This window comes from Phyllopteryx taeniolatus, chromosome 9, assembly GCF_024500385.1.
Source record: "Phyllopteryx taeniolatus isolate TA_2022b chromosome 9, UOR_Ptae_1.2, whole genome shotgun sequence".
In the NCBI taxonomy this organism is placed as follows: domain Eukaryota; kingdom Metazoa; phylum Chordata; class Actinopteri; order Syngnathiformes; family Syngnathidae; genus Phyllopteryx; species Phyllopteryx taeniolatus.
Window position 1 is genome coordinate 30,688,550 of NC_084510.1, and position 23,460 is coordinate 30,712,009.

Consider the following 23,460-nt stretch of genomic DNA (forward strand, 5'->3'; position numbering starts at 1 on the left):
AATCAGCGCCCTCCAGCCAATCGTGTCTTGTCAAGGTGTTCCTCGTTGTCTCGTCAATTTGTTTGCATTTACCCCCTTAAATGTTGCACTCTTTGTTATATTGCAGCCATTGGCTAAAATCATTTAAGTACATTTTTTCCTCATTAATGTACACAGAGCAGCCAAAAAAACTTAATTGTTGCCCATCAACATTCACCATCCAACCTGACAGAACTGGAGAGGATCCCCAAATCCAGGTGTGGAAAAACTCGCATCATTCATCGAAAGACTCATGGCTCAAAAGGGTGCTTCTACCAAATACTGAGCAAAGGGTCTGAATACTTCTGGCTGTGTGATATTTCAGTTTTTCTTTTTTAATAAATCTGCAAAAACTTCAACAATTCCGTTTTTTTCCCCCTGTCAATACGGGGTGCTGTGTGTACATTAATGTGGAAAGAAAGTAACTTAAATGATTTTAGCAAATGGCTGCAATATAACACTTAAGGGGCTCTGAATACTTTTGTGTACCCACTGTAGTTCCTTGCTTTTATTTCAGTCACTGTTGCTGCATTGTCATCTGTCGCCATGTCTCCTTAGTCATGTTTCGATTTTGGACTTTGTTACTTTAGCTTTTTGCCTCAATTATCCTTGGTTGCCTTTTTGGTTTTGTCAATAAATCCTTTTTTTCCCCAATTCCGGCACTCCCGCCTTGTGTGCAATTGGGTCCTCCACTTCCTTGCCTCTTACACCTCAAAGACCCGAACCTGACAGTGAAAAATCCCCACTCGTGGGGTAAATGCAGAGAATGTGTTTTATTGCCATGACAACCGGGGCGCAGCGAGGGCGTTTGCAACGAGGCAAGCAGCTCCTGTGAAGCCATAAATCGCATTTTCACTCATGGAGACAGCACTTCAAGTACATTTTTAGTGTCGTGGACATATTGCCAAACACGAGCTTTCAGTGAGTGATGCACCAAATGTTCGACCGAAAATGGCCCAGAATGCATTCTCGGTTTCAGACCAAAAGACTTAATAAATAAAATGGCCGAAAGAGGAGGATGTTATGACTGTGGAGGAAAACCGTGGCCAGCGTGCATTTGTGTCCAGTAAATTGTTGAAAAAATACAAATAAACAGCAGGAAGGGCAGGCAACGCAGATGTAACGAGATGACCATCCCAAACATGTATCAAAAAAACGGCGCAGCCACACTGAACAGTCGCCCAATCTCCCTGCTGCTCAGGTACTATGGGGAAATGTTCGTTGCACATTATTGTGGTCCACTTGTCTCAGGTCCGAAGAGGCGTATGTGTCGTGGGGCCTCAGGGCAGCTTGGCTTCACACTATCAGTCTGGAAAAAACAAAACAAAACAAAAAACGACAGGCCGCATCTGACTTTCTTCAACTCTGGGCCGAGAGTCCACAGGGTTTACGGCTCATTTGGCTCAGGGACTTCCAGAGAGACGACAACGCGGCGTCAAATCAGCCGCTCTGCTTGTGAATAAATTCAGCCCGGTGCGACGGTGGAGAGTGAACGTCTCTGTGTCACACTTATTATCCGCAGTGTTTTTCCACGTGTTATTTTCCAGACAGGCACCGTCCAGATGTGACCGGAGAGGACGGCGAGCTTCACACATCTGCTACGACTTGCTGATGCTCTCGCGGGAGCCCGGAGAAAGGCAACCTTGACGAACACCTTGCAGTACCAACCCGCCTGTCTCTCGCGGACACTGGAGGCAGCGCGTCGTGACCTCACGGTTCGTCGGAATGAGGCGAGCAGGAAGTAGACATGACACTCACCCAGAGAGGAAGCTGCTGAAGTTGTCCAGGGCGCCGGCACCCATCACCACATTCAGACTGTTGATCATCTTCTCGGGCCGCTCGCCCTTCTGCAACACAAATACACTCTGTAATATCTGTTCCTGTATGTTTGTTGGCATTTCTAAACAGCTTGTCAGAAGAAACTGCCGAATAATATAACTAGTTTCATTGTGACGACACAGCAGAATCATCAACAAATCCAGAATCATCAAAAACTGCCATCCGTAAGGCCATATTGTATCATGCCGAGCGCAATGAAACCGTCCCTAGTAAACAGTAAAAAGGTGAAAAAACAACAACAAAGCTGCAAGCAGTAAAGAACAGACCTTGCAGCTCTTTTTTTCATTATGGTCGTCGCCATATCCTAGAATTCGCCCCAAAATGGCAGTTTCAAACGGAAATGGCCGACTTCCTGTTCAATTTCAGGCATGAATCCTTCAGACTTGTTGTGTATATTGGGCCAGGGGCACCAAAATAACATATCATCTAAATTAATTTAAAAAAAAAAAAAAGAACCAATGTTTCAAAGGCGGCACGGTGGAGTCCTGTGTGGAGTTTGCATGTTCTCCCCGCGCCTGCGTGGCTTTTCTCCGGGCATTCCGCTTTCCTCCCACATCCCAAAAACACGCGTGGTAGGTTAATTGACAACTCTAAATTGTCGGTAGGTGTGAATGTGAGTGCGGATGGTTGTTTGTTTGTATGTGCCCTGCGATTGGCTGGCAACCAGTTCAGGGTGGACCCCGTCTCCTGCCCGATGATAGCTGGGATAGGCTCCAGCACGCCCGTGACCTTAGTGAGGAGAAGCGGCTCAGAAAACGGATGGATGGATGTTTGAAAAACACCGTGAAAAAGGCCAGGATAATCTTCTGACGCTCGCTGAACTGCGGTCCAGTGAGCTACGCTGACATTTCATGTGCAACTTCCTGAAGGTTTTGTTTGAATTCCCAACTTTGGTGTTCCACTTGAGATGTCCCAGTGTAGCCTACAAGAATGAATAACGAGCTAACATGTTTTTATCTGAACATCGCGCTCTCGAAAAGAAGGGAAAACACAACAGCAAAGTCTCGGCATCCATTTTGGTGTGTTACATGACTGAGCACACACTGAGGTTACCCTGGCGATCCATCACCATGTGGCAGAGAACCAAAAAAAAAATGAATTGAAGTCATATTAAAATAGCAGTGGCAACGTGAATAATGGTTGTCTCTACATGCGAGATAACTAGCCGAGTAATGAAAACAAGATTAATCTTTGGAGCGAGCTGCCTGAGAGAGGAAGGACTGCGCGAAGCAGCTGTTCTCCTTGTAAATCCCAATCACGAAAAGCTTGGAATACACAAAAGATCATTCAATGATACTTTCATATCACTTTACGGTAATATTTCTTTTTATGACAGCGTTGGAACGAGTAGCAGAGGTCAGCTGCTAAAGTCATCACTCAGCACCAATGAGAATGAAGCTCTGCCGCCCCCTCTTGGCCAGATGACACACTTAGAAATTAAAGACCCTGTAAAGTGAACTTGGACATTGGTTTGTAAATACATTATACATGTTGAAAATAGATCATTCCTGAAAACGTGCAAAAACTGACAACTATGTCGTCCTCAATTGTGGAGATGTAACGTTAAACTGTTTCCCTGATTTTTTGGAGCATGGTTAAAACAGCGCCGTGTGACGCACTTTGGAGTCGCCCCTCCCTCACTATATTAAAAACTTCAACGCCTTCTTTAACATCAGCGGCTATCCGGCGCAATTACGACGTGCAGTTAGATAGCGAGCTACGCGTATACCACAAAAACGCATCTTCTTTTCGGATAGTCCGCTGGCATGGCCGCTTCAGAGCGCCTCGTTGTCGACCGTGAGTGTGGGGTAGGCTATATTGGCATTTAAGCGGATAAACTGTAAGACGCTTGACAAAGTAGCACCAATTTTTCCAGGTCACAGGAGTGGCATTTGACTGACAGTTGCGAGGGGGCGTGGTTTCAGCGCATTCAGTGGACACGCCCACATCGTCTAAGAGCGGAGACAACGGTTTCATTTTTTCACAAGCTTGAACCTGAACTCGCTAAAATGTTGTTTTCTTGATGGCTGGTGTCTTTGGTCAAAAGTTAAATACATGTATATCATTTGTTCACACAAATATGATATGACATATCTAAAGATCGGCTATTGTCGTCTTTGCTGGCTCTTGTGTTAAACGAAAGACTTTGCAGACGCGTAAAGTTTCTACGGATGCTTTGCCACAGTCACCTTCGCCATTTAGCCAAGCCAGAAGGAACTGCTTCAACCTGTTTTGCCGAATGCGGAACGACATCGCACGTATGCCAGATAAAGCATTTTATGATAGTGAGACATATTGATAGACAGAACCCGATTTTTTTTTTTTTTTTTTTTAAATGAGAACAACTTGTAAGTCAACCATCATTATGACTCACCTTGACCTCTGAGAGCTGGAACTCCACCTGGAACTCCAACTCTGAGCACTGGCCAGTGACACACATCTGCACTGACTTTGTGCTGCCTAAAAACAGACAAACACAAAATTCACTTGCCAGTCATACTGTAATTTTTTTTACTTCATAAAACAAAGTAATAACATAATAAAATAGAATGTAAAGAATTCAACAGTTTGCGCATCAAGTTATATAAAGGTTTATAAGTACTGCGACAAAAGTTCCTATAGCCTTTCTTTTGCGTTTTGTGTTGAGTGTTAGCATTAAGCTAGCGGACTTTCACAAGGCAAAGTCATGTGGTTTATTTGAGAACCGCTGACATTGGCTGACAAGCGCTGGGCTCGGATGTAGATGGATTTTTGGAAGGATACTTTTGTTGCTACGTACCGCTTTGAAGAGTGCGTGAAGTGCAGCTCCTCAAACTGATGCCGTTCATGCGGCTCTGATGCCGCAGATCCTCCTTCAGCTGCTCCACCTCCTCCCTCAGACTGGACAGAACCTCATGGGCGCCCCCTTGTGGCGTGTGTCCGCACAACAGCGATCTGTAACACGCAGACGGGCGTCACACTTCTAGTGAGGAGTGTGCTTTGGAGCGTCTTTATGCGACACACACACACACACACACCTTGCATCCTGGTATTCGTCAATTTCTTTAAGTAATATTTTGATGATAAGACCGAAAATTGTGATCATTTTGGTCATGACAATAGTGATATGAAATTTTCAAATGGTTTTAATTTCTATTTGCAAGTGAGAGATTTACTAAGCAATAAAACTCACAGTGCGTCCCGCATTGGTTGGCTGAGGTCCTCCTTGAGGCTGTGACGCTGACGCTGCAGTTCCGCCACTTCTGCCTGGAGACGCCGGATGTTGTCCTCCAACAGCATTACCTCTTCTGTGTTCTCCTCATTCATTCTTTCCTCCATTCTGATGGGAAAATCCAGACGTAGACATCAAATATTATATATTGTACTGACTTGGGTAAGAAAGCACAGCATGGTAACAGTAATCATGACAAATACACTTAACTTGTGAGAACCAATACATGGGTTGTTGCAAAACTATTCGCTTTACACAGATATTAACAGGTAGTAATTCAACCATGTGTCTATTATTTATTGTGGGTCAAGGTGGCAGTGGATGACGTCATTGGGTACCCAATGACTGCATATAAACAAAGTAGACAATGTTCCCAAACAATGTCCAGGCCCCCACAGCTTGTTGTTGAAAATACAAAATGTACTAAACATCAATTGTGTGGTTGACTTAGCTAACCTTAACTTTAGTAGTCGAAGTACTAGCTGTAGTTGACGTTTTTGCTAACTAAGTTTAAACGCCATTCTTACCTTTCACACCATACGCTGACAATGTCACGTCAAAATATTGAAAATGCACTCGTCACCCCGCATACTTAAACGCCTTACTAATAACTTTACATATTAAATAGACAAAAGTGTAACTTACTTGGTGAGTTTTCGATTTCTTTCCAACGAGAACAGTTTGGAGTCTCGCGCCTTGTGGACGCTACCACTTTGCTTCACGGCGAAGAGGCTTCCGGAACTGAGTTGAATGAGAAACAAACATGGCAGTTTGTTGTTACAGCGCAGTTATTATACTTAGTATCATAGATAAAACTTTAAAGCTAATATGACTTCATAATAAGCACTAACATGCCAGAATAAACAACGCCATTTAAGATGCCCATTTGGAGCGCACCCTTAACAAAATAGCTCCAGAATGACGCCATTGGTCGCGTCTTTATCGCATGATTAAGCCTTACATTTCGTCCAATTGCATATTTTTTGGTTGTTATATTTGAAGTTATATTGATTTAATATGACTTTCGTGACTGTTTATCTATTTACGGTAACGTATAATGTAGTACGACTGTGGCGGAACCATCGAGTGATACCGAAACACTAGTGGACGGTAATGTTGGCCGGACCGTCGTATCGAGCACTTTTCAATGTAGCACCGGCTGGCTCCATGTGAGGTAAACATTTCAGCAGTTTCTCTGTACATGTGAATTATTTCACAATTTGATCGTTTTGGGACTCGAAAAAGCAGTTCAACTTTGATTTGTTTTGTCTATTTCGTAGTTAACCTTTTACTTTAGCTTGATTAGTTTAAAGCTGCGAGGAATGAGTCCACTTGAATGGTGACCATCAAATCGCCACTTTTTCGTTTTATTTTGCTGGATTACTACAACATTTGTTGTAAAAATCAACGCGTGATGCGCGTTTGCGGCAACATTTAAGTAAGTATATATAATTTCTATAAGTTAGACGATTGATTAGCTGGGCCAAGCTGTCAAAAAAGTAAAGCAATTAAAAACAACTATATTTCTTCAATACGTTTCGCAAAAGCACCCACTTAGTAAGACGAACTTTTTTAAAATGATGAATATCATTGCAAGTGTTTGTAAATGTACATTACGCTGTAGTATTAGTTGATTTGAGTTTTGATGCCTGTGATGGTGTGCTCGCTGTCCTGTCCTGTCCTGTCCTGTCCTGTGCTGTCCAGCGAGATGCCGCGACTGTACGTGGGCGGCTTGAGCCACTCGGTCACCCAGAAGGACCTGACGGATCGCTTCGGGAAGTTTGGACACGTGGAGGACGTGGAGCTCCGGACCAGACGGGACGACGAGGGTGAGCCGAGCTTTACATGAACACCCCTGAAAACCTACGTGATTAATTGTTTTTTTTCTCTATTTGAAGAAGTCGGATCACTGATTGGAATTTTTGTTTGGGATTTTTATGCCTTCCCACCAATCAAGTATGAAACTAAACAACCAAATCAATGTTTTGTGAGCTGCCCATTTTTGAAAATGTGTCTGTGAATGACCCCTTCTGAATTCTAATGGGTTGTGACATAACAGCGGGGCTAATTAACATAATAATGCCAATTTACTCTGTCTTTGATTTGGCAGCTAGACTGGGTAGAGAAAACTGGACTCAATGCATTAATGAAAAAAATCTCATGTAATAATAGCAAAGTGCGTCATATTTTCAATGTTTTTTGTTTTTTTTTAAGTTCCATGTAAATCAAACTGGTGTTCCTTCGCAGGTGTTCCCTACAAAACGTTTGCTTACATCGATCTCAACATTTCTGACACAGACCTGAAGAAGTGTAAGTGAATTTAACAGAAAGATAATTCATTCTAAAAAAATAAAAAAAGTAACAAGATGTGAGAGTGTGTTTTTTGCTCCTCAGGCATGACAGTGTTGAACAAATCCAAATGGAAAGGAGGAACTCTGCAGATCGAACCTGCCAAGGAGAGTTTGCTGAACAAGTAAGCGAGGTCCTCAATAGGCTGATCAACTCGCCTTTCTGCACAGACCCAGACCCAATTTACAGGTGCTTTATAATGTGCCCAGTGAGTTGACGTCTTTTGTCTTCAGGCTGGCTCAAGAGAGGAAGGCGGAGCAGCAGCGCCCCCGTCCGGACGCAGACGACAAACCACAAAACGCGCACAAGCTGCTGGAGTCTCTCAGCAAAGCCGGCGTGGACAACTTCACCATGAAGGCGGCCGTGCCGGGCACAGAAATCCCAGGACACAAGGTGTGTCCATTGTAAGCCTCGTCATGCTTTACTAGATGTGCAAAGAAAGTGAAATAGTAACACAATGTCTCTATATGGCCTTGTAAATATAGATTCAGGACTTAGGAGAAAGACAATAAATGTAGCAATAAGAGGAAGAATCAGTGTAGATGAACAATTATGATTGGGTGGATAGGTATGGTGGCGTATGATGGGTCGGTAGGTTGTCGTCCAACACGTTGACTGTTTTTTCCTGGCCAGGACTGGGTGGTCAGCAAATTTGGTCGCGTGCTGCCGGTCATGCAGCTGCGCTGTCAGAAAGGCACCAAAGCGCGCACCGTCAAGTACGACCCGTCCAAGTACAGCCACAACATCCGCCGCTTGGCCCCGCCCGCCGCCGCCGCTGACCCCCCGACCCCCGTGGCCCAGCTCACCTGGCAGATTGACGGCGGAGACGACGACATCAGCAAGAAGAGGCGGGGAGAGTTCCCGCCGTATCGGCCGCCAAAGCCCAAGAAGACCAAATCCCTTCAAGATGTCAACAATGCCAGGTCACACAGCTTTGATGTTGTTTCCCATGGTGCACTGCTCTCTCTGGGTCAAGTCTTATTGACCACTTCTTCCATCTCAGACCGCCGCAGGTTTTCATCGCTGCCAAGCCAGAGAATCGTCGGCTGGTGAACGGATTCAGTCCGGCAAACAACCAGCGGCCAGCTCAGAGGAGAGGACGCCGTTACGAGGACGCCGACGTGGACTCGGACGAGGAGATACGCCGGCTGGTGGCGCTCGAGCCGCCTTCCCACGTTGCACCGGGCCAGGACGTGCAGGAGGACAACGTGGAAGTGGTGGGGGACGACTTCTTGGTCGAGGCCGGAGGCTTCCGGCAGAAGCGTGGAGGTAAAACCAGTATTCAAGTATGACTCTCGTTTTGTCTACCTGAATTTTGGAGCGATGTTTGACTGCATTTGATGTCTAAAGATGTGTGATTGACAAGTGTGTCAGTTTTGAAGTAGGGTGATCTCGGTCCGCGTAATGCGGAAGGGACGCATTGCGGCCGTTGGGCAGTCGGTGAGCGTTATGGGCCAAGTGTGTCCTGCGCCGTCAGCACGATTCGGCCGCCGTGGGATCCGCGCAGATCCTACTTTGGATCACAGGGCGGAATATGGCCTTTATCCAGATCAAATGTTGCAAATTGATATTTATTTGTTCTTTGTTGACTACATTGTTCGGTCATTTTTGCGGAAATCATTACCGTGATCACTGTCTGCTTGACAATCTGGTGGGTAGAGAAGAATAGCTTAACAAATCTCTATCAGGAACTGCTGCTCTGCATATTTGACCTGTGCACTATAATACAATACAACTTTCTTATGAAAATTCCAGGAAGACCAAAGAACAACGAAGACGAGCAGGACTACGACTCTGCTGACACGGATGAACTCTTCGCTTCAAGGAAACGTCCTCTTCCTCCTCTGGAGAGCATCTCAGGAGGAAGGAAGGGAAAGGAGAAGAGGAAAAGAGAAGAGCAGGAAGTGAGGAAGAAGAAAACGGCTATTCTTTCCAAGGAGGAAGAGCAGGATGATGATGACGAGAAGGAGAAAGCAGACTCGACCGATACGGAGGAAATCTCCACTTCCAGGAAACCTTCTCTACCTCATCAGGAGAACATCTCAGAGGAGGAGGAGGACGAGAGGACGAAGGAGACAACTCTTCTTTCCGAAGAAGACGAGGAGGAGGAAAACGAGGACGTCGACTCTGTCGATTCGGACTACGAGGCCATGTTCTCCAACGTCGCCCGTCTGGAAATCTCCATGGCCGATCTCCAGAAGCTGGCCGAGGAATCCCGGCAAACCTCGCGTGAACCCCGAGTCCCGCCGGGGCGCGTCCCCAAGAAAGGAACTTTGCCCGAGGACATCCTGGCCTCGCTGCTGGCGGACGACGGCGGCGCCAGCGAGGCCAAACGACAGTCCAAGAAGAAAGGGAAAAAGCTCGCCACCGCAGCACTTCCCGTCTTTCGGGGCACGGGAATGCTCGACGAGGAGGTGGTGAACAAAACCGACGCTCCTGAGAAAAATGAGGCGAGAGAGGACCGCTCGGATGTTTCTTCGTCGTCCTCCCCGTCAGAGGAGGAGGAGGAGACGACGGCGGTAGATGCGGCGTGTCGCCCGAGACTGAGCGCCCGGGAGGAAGAGCAGCGACAGAGGAAGGACAACGCGAGGAGACTGGCCGCCGTCCAGCAGAGGCTGAAGGAGGCGCAGGAGCACAAGAAGCTCCTCCAGGGGGCGCTAGCCCACGTGGTTCGTTGCTTATAAACTTGTCATTGCCGTCGTGACGCGCACCTGTTTCCTATCACCCTGTTGTAATATTTCAACGTTTGCAATTTATTCTCAGAAAATTTAGATTTTTTTTTTTTCTAGTATAAAATTATCATTATCTTGACTCTTGATATTAGCTATTAATTTGGATCTCTTATCAATCAGGATGCTGTGACTGCGAGAACGGGAAAACACATCGTTTTTGATTCCGACGACGACGAGGATGACGATGAGCAGACAACGGTCGCCGACTCCAAGATGTCTCTGCCCCGGGACAACCAATCAGAGGACGACGACGAGGCGGCAGCCAATGAGAGCGTCCCGACTAAATACGAGGTGAACTGCGAACTTTTAACGACGACTTCCAAGCATGTCGGCAGGCTCCTTTTCATGCGTGTTACTTGGCTGTTGCGTTCAGGAGCGGGAGAAGGCGTCAGGCCCTCGGCTTTTCGGCAGCAGTGAGGATGAGGAGGACGGCGACGAAGAGGAAGATGGCGGCAGGTTCGACATCAGGCCACAGTTTGAAGGACGAGCCGGACAGAAGGTGAGAAGTTCATCTACAACCCCAATTCCAATGAAGTTGGGACTTTGTGTTGAACATAAATCAAAAGAGAATACAATGATTTGCAAATCATGTTCAACCTATATTTCATTGACTACACGACAAAGACAAGATATTTCATGTTCAAACTGATCAACTCGATTGTTTTGCGCAAATGATCATGAACTTAGGATTTGATGGCTGCAACATGTTCCAAAAAAGCTGGGACAGGCGGCAAAAAAGACCGTGTTTGGAACATCCCACAGGTGAACAGGCTCATTGGGAACAGGCGGGTGCCATGATTGGCTAGAAAAGGTCAGTCATTCACAAGCAAAGATGGGGCGAGGTTCACCTCTTTGTGAACAAGTGTGTGAGAAAATAGTCCAACAGTTCAAGAAGAAGAATCATCTTTTATTGTCATGAACATGCATGCATGCACACGAAATTTGTTCTCTGCATTTAACCCATCACAGTGAACACATACACATGTTAGTGGAAGGACAATGTTCCTCAACGTACAATTGTAAGGAATTGAGGGATTTCATCATCTACGGTCCATAATATCATCCAAAGGTTCAGAGAATCTGGAGAAATCACAGCATGTAAGCGGCAAGGCCGAAAACCGACATTGAATGCCCGTGACCTTCGATCCCTCAGGCAGCACTGCATCAAAAGCCGACATCAATGTGTGAAGGATATCACCGCATGGGTTCAGGAACACTTCAGAAAACCAATGTCGGTAAATACAGTTCGGCGCTACATCCGTAAGTGCAACTTGAAACTCTACTATGCAAAGCACAAGCCATTTATCAACAACACCCAGAAACGCTGCCGGCTTCTCTGGACCCGAACTCATCTAAGATGGACAGACGCAAAGTGGAAAAGTGTTCTGTGGTCCGACGAGTCCATATTTCAAATTGTTTATTGGAAATTGTGGACGTCGTGTCCTCCGGGCCAAAGAGGAAAAGAACACTCCGGACTGTTATGGACGCAAAGTTCAAAAGCCAGCATCTGTAATGGTATGGGGCTGTGTTAGTGCCAATGGCATGGGTAACTTACACATCTGTGAAGGCACCATTAACGCTGAAAGGTACATACAGGTTTTGGAGAAACACACGCTGCCATCCAAGCAATGTCTTTTTCATGGGCGCCCCTGTTTATTCCAGCAAGACAATGCCAAACCACATTGTGCACGTGTTACAACAGCGTGGCTTCGTAGTAAAAGAGTGCGGGTGCTAAACTCAGCCTGCCTGCAGTCCAGACCTGTCTCTCATTAATAATGCGTGGCGCATTATGAAGCGTAAAATACGATAACGGAGACCCCGGACTGTTGAACGGCTGAAGCTGTACATCGAGCAAGAATGGGAAAGAATTCCACCTCCAAACTTCCAACAATTAGCGTCCTCAGTTCCCAAACGTTTATTGAATGTTGTTCAAAGAAAAGGTGATGTAACACAGTGCTAAACATGAGCCTGTCCCAGCTTTTTTGGAACCTGTTGCACCCATCAAATTCGAAGTTCATGATTATTTGCTCAAAACAATCAAGTTGATCAGTTTGAACATGAAATATCTCGTCTTTGTAGTGTATTCAAAAGAATATAGGTTGAACATGATTTGCAAATCATTGTATTGTGTGTTTGGGTTTAACATACACATCCCTGATGGACGTGTGTGTGCGTGTGTGCGCGCGCGTGCTTGTTGTTTAGCTGATGGAGCTGCAGTCTCGCTTCGGCACGGACGAACGTTTCCGGATGGACTCTCGCTTCCTGGAGGAAGAAGAAAAGGACGACAGCAAGGCAGAGTCAGGTCAGATCACGTCAACGTTCGGTGAAATATTCCTTCAGAAGTATTCTTGAATAATCCCCTTTTAGCTGACTTTTTTCATCCAAAATTGACATTATTCTCATAAATTGAAGTGATTTTCATAAAATAATTAGGGATTTGATTTGATTGGCCTGATTTTTACAAATGTACTTCCACGTAATGTGGACTTTTTTCGTGTTATGTTTTTCTCGCAAAATTCTGTATTTCTTTCTCAAAAAAGTGTGGACCTTCTCGCAATGTTTACGTTTTACTCGTATTTCATATATATTTGTTCTTATCAAGTAATGACGTTGTTCTCATGAAATTGGGATTTTATTTCCTAAAATGACAACTTTTTTCCTGGTAAAACTTTTGGATTTTGAACCATTTTATTCTCCTCAAATTGGAAAAAAAAAAAAAAAACATGTTTCGCATTTCAATTTTGTTCTCCTTAAATGATAACATTTCTTAATTTCATTCTCTTAAAATTTGAACTTTTGTCTTTATAATTTTTGAAACGTGACTCCTAAATTTGGGCGTGATCTTCCCGTCCTGTTTCATTTTGTTCTGCTAAAATTAGGACTGTTTTCTTCTTCTCGTGATTTTCAAAAATGTTTTTATCATTTTTTTTCCTTTGCGGATGGTAAACGGACTGTTGTTGTTGTTGCCTTTGTCGTCGATGACGACGATGCAGAGACGAGCGCGGCGGTGGATGAGGATGTTCTGCAGCAGGAGGAGGAGAAGAGGAGGAACATGTCCATCCTCGAGGGCCTGCCGGGACTTCACCCCAACAGCGGAACGACCGCCGCCAAGACCAAAACCTTCAGGTCAGCCTCGCGCGCGCACGCGCACGCACACGCGCGCGCACACACACATGTAAACATACACCTGGCGTGCACGTGTGCTTTGCAGAGACATGTCGGCGCTGCACTACGACCCGAGCAGAGCGGAACACGCCGCCTTTGAACGCAAAGTGGACGACAACAAGGACAGGTAGCGGCGAGGACGTGCCACAACCGCTCAGATGCCCGTCGGTGCCCGTCGCACTTGTGCGGTGTCCGAAATGCGCACGAAAGCCAAAGAACAAGCCAAATGTGGGGCGTAAATGCTGGAGTGGGCAAACGATTTTTCCAACACGCAGACGAGCCAAGCTCATTTGTGGATGAAGTTTCAATCTGGATGTCAAAGCGGTTATTTGACCACACTAAAGTACTCATTCGGGCTCATTTGAAGTTGATTCATAATTCAATTTAGTTTGATCAACCAATTATGTCATCATCGTTTCGTTTCATAAGAAAAAGATCATTCATGCTCACCTTTCAATTGTATTTAACATTTTTGTAATTATAAATTAATTAACCAATTGCTTAATAAAGTGCAATAAATGCATTTTTTTAACTAATACTAAAGCTTAATGCTAATACTGTAAAATTGACTATTTTACTAAAAAAAACATGAATCATGCACATTTTGAAGTTGTATTTATAATTCTTTCGAATTCACCAATTATTAATAAAATAGTATAAAGGTAAAATGTTTTCTTTTTTTCGTTTTACATACAATTGTTTTCATAATCATAAATCTTGCTCATTTTTACATTATCATTATTAATCATGTTATAATAATTAATTAACCAATTAGAATTGAGAAAAATAGTATAAATGTGAATTCGTTGATTGTACTAGTATTTTTGTATTTTATGTAAAATTGTTTATTTTTGTAATAAAATGATTATTCATGCTCATTTATAAATTTCATTAATCATATGATAGTCAATAATTACATGGAATAGACACTCTCTCTATATATATATTATATATATATATATATATATAATTTTACTACACTGCCATTTTTTTCTATTTCATGGAAAAGAATAGTTTATCTTAATTAAATGAGAATTCTCGGTTATAATAACTAATTTGATTAGAATTAATGAACCAATGATTTAATAAAGTAGAATACATGTTAACATTTTTATTTTACTAGAGTTTTTCAGTTTTAAGTTTGTGTTACTAATACTGTATAATAATAATATACTCCTTTTTGTATTATAATGAATTTAAGTATAATAAATTAACCCATGTTTTTAAAATGTATAAAAAAAACTATTCATTTTACCAATATTTTTTTTTTTTTATTATTATTTACAATATCAATCAATTAACCAGTTTATGACAGAAATGATGAATTTATTTTTTTTTTTTTAATCTATAGCTATATTTTACTGAGCCAATTTTAGGGGTGAGGAAACGTCTAAGTTAGTGATGAACAGCGCTTTAGAAATCATTTCCTGTTCTACGGTTATGGAGGCACTTTTAGCGCACGCGTGACGTCTCCCTGCGCTCTTTGGCAGCAAATCGGCCCGGCGGAAGAAGCGCGAGGAGGCTCAGAAGCTTCCGGAGGTTTCCAAGGAGATCTTCTACGACGTGTCGGGCGACCTGAAGGGCATGTTCGGACCCGTTGCCGACGGCGACGACCACCGGCGGCCCGTGGACCCGCCCGAGACCGGCTGGGACCAGGAAGACGAGGACAACGACGAAGAGCGGCCCCCGCCAGAAGAACATTCCGGCTTCATGTTCTCCTTCTTCGGCGACAAAATCCAGACAGCAAGTCGACACGCGGGTACGTTTTTGGGACTCGGATACAGTTGACCTCTGCATTTGATTTTGCTTTTTGTGTGTGTGTGTGTGCGTGCTGAGGATATAAATTTGAAAATCTTTTTTTGTTTGTTTTTTTTTCCTGGCAATTATAAGGAGCGTTAACCTCGAGCGCATTTTTGCTCTTTGCTGTCGGGCGCGGTCCCCCGCCATTTTCAAAATGGCAAAGATGTCAATTTAAGGCTTTACTGTCTCATAATGATGCAGTTCGATTGTCTTTCAATTTGGATTTCTTCTAAATTTGGACTTCATCGTCGTAAAAGTATGACTTCATTTTCATACAAAAAATTAAGTTTTTTCTGGTCTTCCTTTGATTCGATTTTCTTAAGATTTATATCTTTTTTTTCCTCGTAAAAAAAGGATTTAGGATATTTTTTCTCATATTTCAACTGTATTCAACTTTTTTTTTTCTCCCTGCTGTTTAAATGTTATTGTCGTTAAAATGGATTTTTTTCGGTTTTGTCTTCGTGCAAGTCTGACTTCCTTCCTTCCCCCCCCCCCAAACTTGTACTTTCGTCCGTTCACGTTTGAACTCGATGGAACGACGACGTTCAGAGTACAAGGCGGAGAGCGTCCACGCCGCCGAGGTGTTGCCGTGGCAACGAGACCCCCGCCTACGAGACAGCAGCGAGGAAGAGGAGGAGGAAGAGGAGGAAGAACAAACGGAGAAAAGCGAGGCGGCGCCTAAAAACACGACGTGAGGAAAGCCGCCTGAAGCGCCCTTTGATTACTCAACTGCAGATGGGGCAGGCCTGTGCAAATGTCCTTTTCGAATGTTTGCTGACATCCGAAAACATTTTCGCAACATCTGACAAGCGAAAGACCAAAGAGGATGATGAGGATGACGATGAGGAGGACTTGTTTGTTTTTGTCCACAGAGAGGAACTTGTTCCTTCCACGAACAATTTCTTCTTCTTCCGCCTTGATGACAGCAGATTGACAGGTAGCGTCTGTGCGCGTGCGAATTTCCGTTTGTTTTTTTTTGTTGTTGTGTGTTTGTCATCATTTGCACTTTCAGAGGGTCCCCGCCGCTTCCGTCGTCCGTGCCAGCTGGAGGACGAGCGAGACGAGTGGGACGAGAGGAGGACGGCGCTCAGACAGGTGAACGAACGCGCGGCGTTGACGCTCGGCGACGACATTTTCCTCGCGTCCGATCGAACGTACGCTGAAGGAGTCGTTTTGTTTTTGTTGGCGCTCAGGAGTACCGCAAGAAACACAAGGACGCCCGCAGGAAGCTCAAATCCTCCCAAAACACTTGAACGCTTTCAACCTCCCACAAACACCGTGCGTTAAAATCAGCATGCGGAAACATACCGCTGCTTTTAGAGAGTGTGGTCTGAAAATGAAATATGATATCTATTCATGTATCTTTTGGCATTGATTTTGCCAACTGAGGTCTTCCACACTTCATCACAGTTTTCCTTTGTACCTTCAACCATCTTGGATGAGATCCTGTCAAATAAAATGAGGATTTGTATTTTCACTTTGTGTTCAGTCGTTTCTACCCACGCTCACTGAATTAGTCTTACAAAAAAAAATAATAATAATTACCCTGGTTAATATTTGTAATGCCACAAAACATGACTCGCAAGAAAATTGCGACTTTTTTGCTCATTTTTCATTTTTAGTTTTGTAAAATTGGGAATGTTCTCTTGTAACGAAGATTTTTTTTCTCCGCAGAGTATTATTCCTTTGTAAAGTAAATTTAAGGCTTCATTCTCCTGAAACTGAACTTTATAGCCTCATAATGTTTCTTTTTTATTCCTTATTTTAAAATTCTGACCTAATTTTGGATTTTTCTCTCTTTAATGTTTCTAGTTTATTCTTGTAAAATTTATGATAAGATTTTATATTCTCTTATAATAACTTGATATCAAAATATGGACTTTTCTTCTCATCCTTTTTTATTATGGTAAAATTATGACTATGAATAAATGAAAATTCAAATTGTTTTTCCTCATCTTGTTTTTTTGTTTGTTTTTTTATTCTCCTAAAATTACGACTTAATTTTTGTAAAAAATAAAACATTTAATCATAATAGTTTTTTTGTCATGTTTGAAAAATGTAACTTTTTCCCTCCTTTTTTGTTCTTTAAAATTCAGACTTGTACATTTTTAACTTTGTCATAAAAATACAATTTATATTTGAATAAAAATGTTTCAATTGTCTTGTAAAATTGTGACTTGTAAAATGATAACTTTGGTCTCCGAAAATCAGGACTTTTTTTTTTTTTTTTTTTTTTGGTAAAATTCTGACTGGGGAGGTAAAATTTGGGACTTTATCCACATGAAACTACATCTTTACTGTTGTTGGATCAATAAAATAATAATAATAATAATAATAATTTGTAGGTAGACATTACATAAAAGAGCCAAAAGAAAACAACTTTATACCTTGGAAATGACGCAAAACTTCTAAAAGTATACCATAAAAGAGGATCAGGGTCAACGCCAACCGTGTGTATTTCCACCAACGCTACTGCAATGTTTTCCACTCCTTCCTGTGTTGAACGCGTTGCTCTTATTTGGAAAGGCGCAACCGGAAACGGCCGTGTTTCACGCTCACTTCACCCCGCTCGTCGTAACTTTTTGCGTCGGCGCGGGCAGTGCAGGCAGTGCAGTGCAGGCGGGCAGGCAGGCAGGCGGGCGGTCACGTTTAACGGTACAAAGTCAGTATTTGTACGAAGGCACACGTCGATACGGCGGAGTTGTTAGTTTCTCGGCAAACATGAGCGCGCTTCTCTTTCTTGTGCTTGTTTTTGTCGGCTCGGCGGAGCTCCGGAGCCACGTCCGCCTCCCTCCGCCGTTCTCCCCGGGGGAGGCGCACCTCGGCCGGGGCGAGGATGCCGCGGCGGTCCCTCGGGGGCGGGTCCCCGGAGCGAGTCGAGACGAGGCTCCCCGGAGACTTGAAGACCCGAGCGGCTACTTCACGACCCCGCGGGTCATCAGCGGCACCGCCGGGCTCCGGGCGACCTCGTCCTCCCCCCCCGGGCCGCCGCGGCCGCTCTTCCCCGTCGCCGTCGCCGTCGGCTCGTACTGGGCTTACGCGCTGCTGCTGCTGGGCCTGGCCCTCTTCTCGGTGGGCACGGTGGGCAACCTGGCGCTCATGTGCACCGTGTGGCACAACGTGTACCTGCAGAGCGCCTGGAACTGCATCCTGGCCGGCTTGGCCCTCCTGGACCTCCTGGTGCTCTTTTTCTGCCTGCCGGTGGTCGTCTTCCACGAGCTGACCTCGAGGCGCCCGCTGGGGGGAGCGTCCTGCCGCCTGGTGCCCTACCTGGAGGTCAGCCGCATTCAACTATGTCACGACAAAAAGCCGTACCGTTTGTACTTCGTTCTTGTCAAATTCAGAATTCGCAATACTTTCACCCAAATGGGATTTGCTCCCACATCCCCAAAACCAAAACCTGGAAATTGTCCAGGTGTGCGCCTCAATGCACGGATGTTGTTTTAGTCGCAAAATAAGTTCCAATTTCCATAGGCTCAAATTGACTCAGTTGCTTTGACCTTTCCCCTTTTCTCCCATTCTGTGTATTTTTCCATTTATGTTTCAATGTACCTGGCCCATTCGTAAATATGTTGACCTGGCGGTGAAACAAATTCCGGCAATATTTCCTGTGCGCCGCGCACTTGACTGCAAGCATTTCAAGTGCTTGTCGAAGTTTCTTTTGAATCCAGGAGGAGAGACCCCCAAACCCCAGCCAACCCCCCCTTTCCCCTTTCCCCTTTCCCCTTTCTCGTGAGTTGACCGAGTTCACCGAAGCCGCATTTCCCATTTTCGCCTCGGCTCCAAATCGCAGCACTTGTGCTCTTGTGGGTTTAGCTTTTTTTTCCCCCTCCTCCTCCTGTTTTGAAAGGCGCAACTCCGGCTAATGAGCGTTCGCGTCTTTGTCGTGCTAATGCGACTAATGAGACGTCTCCATTAATGATCTTAACTTTGAGTCTTAACGGGGTGGGGGGGCCAAAGGAGGACAAGTGGGATAATCGTCGTCTGCCTGAGTCTCGCGCCTTTACACGCAGACAATGGAGGACAACGCCGTAAAAGTTCTTGCATGGGTTCAATTGGCGGTTACGACTTCTTTATACTCGCCCGGCGGACGTCACTGCGGCTACCCGGCACGCGGTTTGCCTTTATACTCGTGACGCAATGCGCGCGTCGTCGGTTTCAAGCAAAGGTTAGGGCTTCGGGTCGTAGTTCGAAGGGTTTAAATGAAGTTGTGATTGTCGTCAGGTGACGTCTCTGGGCGTGGCCACGTTCAGCCTTTGCGCTCTGAGCATCGACCGCTTCCACGCCGCCACGAGCCCCGGCCCCGGCCCCGGGCCCGGCCCCGGGCCCTCGGTGGAGCCCTGCCGCTCCGTCCTGTCCAAGATGGCCGTGGTGTGGCTGGGCTCGCTGACGCTGGCCGCCCCCGAGCTGCTGCTGTGGCGGATGCGGCGGGAACCCGCCGGGCCCGGGGACTTCACCCCGGCGGGCCTCCGGGCGCGGGCCGACGCCCCGCCGGCGGCGGCGGACGTGTGCGTCCGCGAGCCGTCCGAAGAACTGCCCGACGGCGTCTACTCGCTGGCGCTGACCTATCGGGAGGCTCGGACCTGGTGGATGTTCGGCTGCTACGTCTGCCTGCCGCTGCTCTTCACGCTGGCCTGCGATCTGGTGACTCGACGGGTATGGTGCAAACAAGCTTCCGTTTATCGACTGGACGTAACAGCTCTCCGCCGTGCGTGCGCGTGAGACATTAACACAACGGCGAGGTGTTACGTTTCTCCGAGACAGTAACCTCTTTGTTTGCGCCACATAAAGTCTCCGCTTTTGTGTAACACCAACACGAATGAGGATCTGGTTACCAGACGGGCAATTTTGCGGGTCAACCGCACGGCGTGACGTTAACGCTTCTCTTTCTGCACATATGCCAACCTGCTGACCAGACGGGCATGATGGCAGCAAACTTTCTCGACCGTAACGACTCTCCTCCGCCGTATGCGTGCGACATTAACATTTCCTCGATGATCTGGTGACGAGGCGGGTACGATGTCACGACGTTTTGATGACCTGACGTTAACGCGGCGATACAATGCGGTTGATTGTATGCCCAGGTGTCGGCGCGGCGACCCGTCAAGGCGGCGAGCAGACGCTCCTCCTCCTCCGCCGCCTCTTGCGTGTCGTCATCACCGACCAAGAAGAATGAAGGTCACCGTCGCCACGGCGATCCGAGGCTCGGCTCGACGGTGACGTGGCTGAGCGCCTTGTACGGGGCCTGCAACGTACCCGCCAGCGCGTGTAGCATCGCGCTGGCGTACGGGGCGGCGGCGCCGGCGGCCACTCTGGCGGGACACTTCTTCCTGTTCGCTCGCTGCGCCGCCGCGCCCGTGCTGCTGCTGTGCTCGTGTCGCCCGCTGGGTCGGGCCTTTCGGGACTGCTGCTGCTGCTGCTGCGACGAGTGCCGACCCGACGCGCCCTCGTCCGCCGCCGCCGCCCCCTCCTCGCCCTCCCCGACGTCCCTGACCGCGTCCGCGTCTGCGCCCGACGATGCGTTGCGAGCCGTCGGGACGCCCTGCTGAGCTGAGCTCTTTCACTCGGGTTCGGACCTCGGCACTCGGCCCTTTAAAAGTAAGGTTTCAAGATTGGATTGGGGTTTGAAATGAGCCTTTAAAGCAGGATTACGGTTTCAAATTATGGGTGGGGTTTCAAACCAGAGGTAGCATTTCAAATTAGGGTTTCAAACTAGTGTTAGTGTTTCACGGGAGGCTTTCAAAACACTTCGGGTTTCCAACGAGGGTTAGGTTTTAGGGTTGCAAACAAGAATGAAAGTTTGAAATTAGGGCTTCAAGGCAGGGTTAGGGTTTTAAATTAGAGTTTCAACCTAGGTTTAGGTACAGGGTTTCAAACCTGGATTAAGGTTTCAAACGGGGTTAGATAGTCAATCTAAAGTTTCAAAACGGAGTAAGGCTTTTAAACAAGGTTCAGGGTTTGAAGCCGGGGTTAGGTTTCAAGAAATGATTAGGGTTTCAATCTAGCGTTATGGTTGACACGTCGTAGCTGAGATTTAGTCGCCTCGTCGCCTTTGAACCTTGACGGCGTCCTTGTTATGACATCGTTACTAATCGAAAATGGCGAGCGATCTTCCGGAACCTCATTAACGATTCAGAATCGATGACGTCATCGTACTCGCGAAGATTTTCCGCTAAAAAAGACAACACAAACGTTACTGTTATGACAAAACGCTTCACACGACCTTTCAACTTGTTGTTCTTCTACTCGTTTTGTAACTTTTGAGTAAAAACTTTGGATTGGACTTCCTCTGCTTGTCAATCATTTTGTCTTTTCAGGAAATCTTTCACGCTGCTGTTTTGTTTTTGTTGTTTTTGTCCGATGGCGGAAGCGTCACCCGGAGAAAAAAAAAAAGAAGAGAAAAAAAATGTGGCGGCACTTCTGCTTTGTGCTCGCAAAAGGGGCCACGTTGCCACGGAGACCAGACAGGAATTCACCACACGAGCGACCCCCAAAAAGTAGCTATATTTTTTTGAATAATTCAGACACGGAAGGTTTCGAAGTATCGACAAGTATTCGAATATGAATTCATGAATCAAGTATTTTTTTTAAATTATTAAATCTCGAGGAGGAATTCCCTTTTTTGAAGGAAGTGTGGAAATGGGTGACTTCTTGGCAAAATGGCAGGCTTCCGGTGTCTTTTTGGTCATGGCTTCTTGAGACTTTTTTGCGGGTCTGCTCATGACATACGCGTCTACCAAATTTCATGTTGCCAAGAGAAACCGCCTTTGGGGGCTGAATTTCGATCGCTCTGGTTCTAAGTTCGTCTTTGAGAGACTTCTGGAAGTGGCCGCTCGGAAAAATGTTTCGAATGTTTGTACAGGACATCGCAAGACTTTCTTTGCGGGGTCTGTCCCTGATAGACCTGCCTACCAAATTCCATGTTGCTCCGTCAAACTGGCTTCCGGGGCTGAAAACCCGGAGGCCGCCCCGAGTTCCCCTGCGAGGGTCCGAGTCTCCTTTGAGTTGAACTTTTTCCTCCCGCGCGCAAAGAGAAGAAGAAGAAAACGAGGAGGACGGGGGCGAGGCCTCCATAAGAAAAGCGTTTTTGTTCGGGCGTTCTCAGCGGCCGCCGGAACAAAGCCGCATATCAATCCGGGGCGGCCGTTGGCGTTGCTAGGCGACGGGACGCCCACCGCCTCCCGCCGGCGGCGTCTCGGTCTCCACACACAAGAGAGAAGACGACAGATAAGCCCAAAGCCAAACTGCTTTGTTTGGTCCCCATGACAACCACCAGCACAAAGTTGGCAAAATGGCCTCAAAACTCACGAGCGCAGACGTCCACGATGAGGTCGTTAGCGGTCACGTGACTGCTAACATTTACGACGAAAGGAGGAAAGTTAAGTTCAATTAAGTTCAGAAACAACAACAAGTCGGCAAAGAAGCCCAAGTTCGGGGGGGGGGGGGAACAATGTGGTCTTCAATGAACCAAATAAAAGTACAAAATCAAACATTTAGAGTTGTCAGGGAACAAACAATAAACAAACGTAAAGTTTTAGCATCTTCTATGAGCCTAGCATATGTTTTACAAAACATCAAAGACGATTTTGACAAAGAAATGTAACGTACGCGGCTTCGTAAAAATCAAAAGATGATTTCGGGTCTTCAAAAAGCCCAAATTGCATTTTTGTCAACATTCAAGACACTTTAGCCTTTGACCTCTCATACATGTTTACGAAACACCAAAGTCAATCAGAATGTTCAACAAATCATCAAAATGTATCCAAATTTAGTCGTCAATAAATCGTAAAAAAAAAAAAAAAAAAAACACGTCGTCAATGAAGCTAATTTGACGTGTCTTTGTAAACATTCAAAGCAATTTAGTCGTCAACAAAGGTAACGTTTCCAAAAAATAGAACGTAATCTTCAATGAACCTGAAGTACTTTTTTTTAATATAATTATATATATATACAAATAATATAGCTGGGAAAAAAAAGTGTTTGTAAACATCAAAGACAATTTGATGTGGTCAATAATAATAATAAACTTCAATAAAATCAATATAAAGCACTGTATATTAGTGTAATATAATAAAGTAGCGTAAAACAGATGACTATAAATAAAGTATACAAGAAACTTCAATAAAATCTCAATTATATGTATAAAAACTCAAATAAAGTAAAACGCCAAATAAATACGTTTACAATAAATATAAGGCATATAAAAGTGTAATGCAATAAAGTTCATACAGTATATAAAAGTATATTCAAACAAAGTGAAACAGATCTAAATAAAATGGAACATGTTATAAGGAAGTGGTATAAAATTCAAAAGATAACTATTGTATAAGTAACTTTGTTCATCAA

The 23,460-nt window shown here is 45.3% G+C and overlaps 3 protein-coding genes across 4 annotated transcripts in view; 2 read left to right on the forward strand and 1 right to left on the reverse strand.

The window, feature by feature from the left end:
- cenpp (centromere protein P) overlaps positions 1-5,990 on the reverse strand; it is a 69,056-nt gene extending 63,066 nt beyond the window's left edge. Inside the window, exons 1-5 of the mRNA XM_061786371.1 lie at positions 5,714-5,990; positions 5,030-5,176; positions 4,637-4,791; positions 4,232-4,317; positions 1,777-1,865 (exon numbers count right to left, since the gene is read on the reverse strand). Of these exons, the coding sequence (XP_061642355.1) occupies positions 1,777-1,865; positions 4,232-4,317; positions 4,637-4,791; positions 5,030-5,175 (476 nt within the window). The 5' untranslated portion in view covers position 5,176; positions 5,714-5,990. The remainder of the gene's footprint in view (positions 1-1,776; positions 1,866-4,231; positions 4,318-4,636; positions 4,792-5,029; positions 5,177-5,713) is intronic.
- Positions 5,991-6,128: 138 nt separating this feature from the next.
- nol8 (nucleolar protein 8) lies at positions 6,129-16,591 on the forward strand. 2 transcript variants are annotated; one of them, XM_061786357.1, is made up of 18 exons: positions 6,129-6,242; positions 6,773-6,897; positions 7,316-7,378; positions 7,463-7,541; positions 7,651-7,810; positions 8,051-8,340; positions 8,421-8,686; positions 9,173-10,086; positions 10,270-10,440; positions 10,523-10,648; positions 12,352-12,451; positions 13,143-13,275; positions 13,361-13,441; positions 14,805-15,073; positions 15,664-15,805; positions 15,987-16,051; positions 16,127-16,209; positions 16,308-16,591. In XM_061786357.1, exons 2-18 carry the CDS (start codon positions 6,777-6,779, stop codon positions 16,365-16,367), a joined length of 3,123 nt encoding a protein of 1,040 aa, XP_061642341.1. In that variant the 5' UTR covers positions 6,129-6,242; positions 6,773-6,776; the 3' UTR covers positions 16,368-16,591. The 2 variants fall into 2 exon arrangements, with proteins under 2 accessions (XP_061642341.1, XP_061642342.1); XM_061786358.1 differs by lacking the exon at positions 6,129-6,242 and adding an exon at positions 6,249-6,506.
- A 1,084-nt stretch (positions 16,592-17,675) lies between these two features.
- gpr37l1a (G protein-coupled receptor 37 like 1a) lies at positions 17,676-21,397 on the forward strand. Its single transcript, XM_061784674.1, has 3 exons — positions 17,676-18,390; positions 19,339-19,770; positions 20,199-21,397. Exons 1-3 carry the CDS (start codon positions 17,836-17,838, stop codon positions 20,661-20,663), a joined length of 1,452 nt encoding a protein of 483 aa, XP_061640658.1. The 5' UTR covers positions 17,676-17,835; the 3' UTR covers positions 20,664-21,397.
- Positions 21,398-23,460: the final 2,063 nt, after the last annotated feature.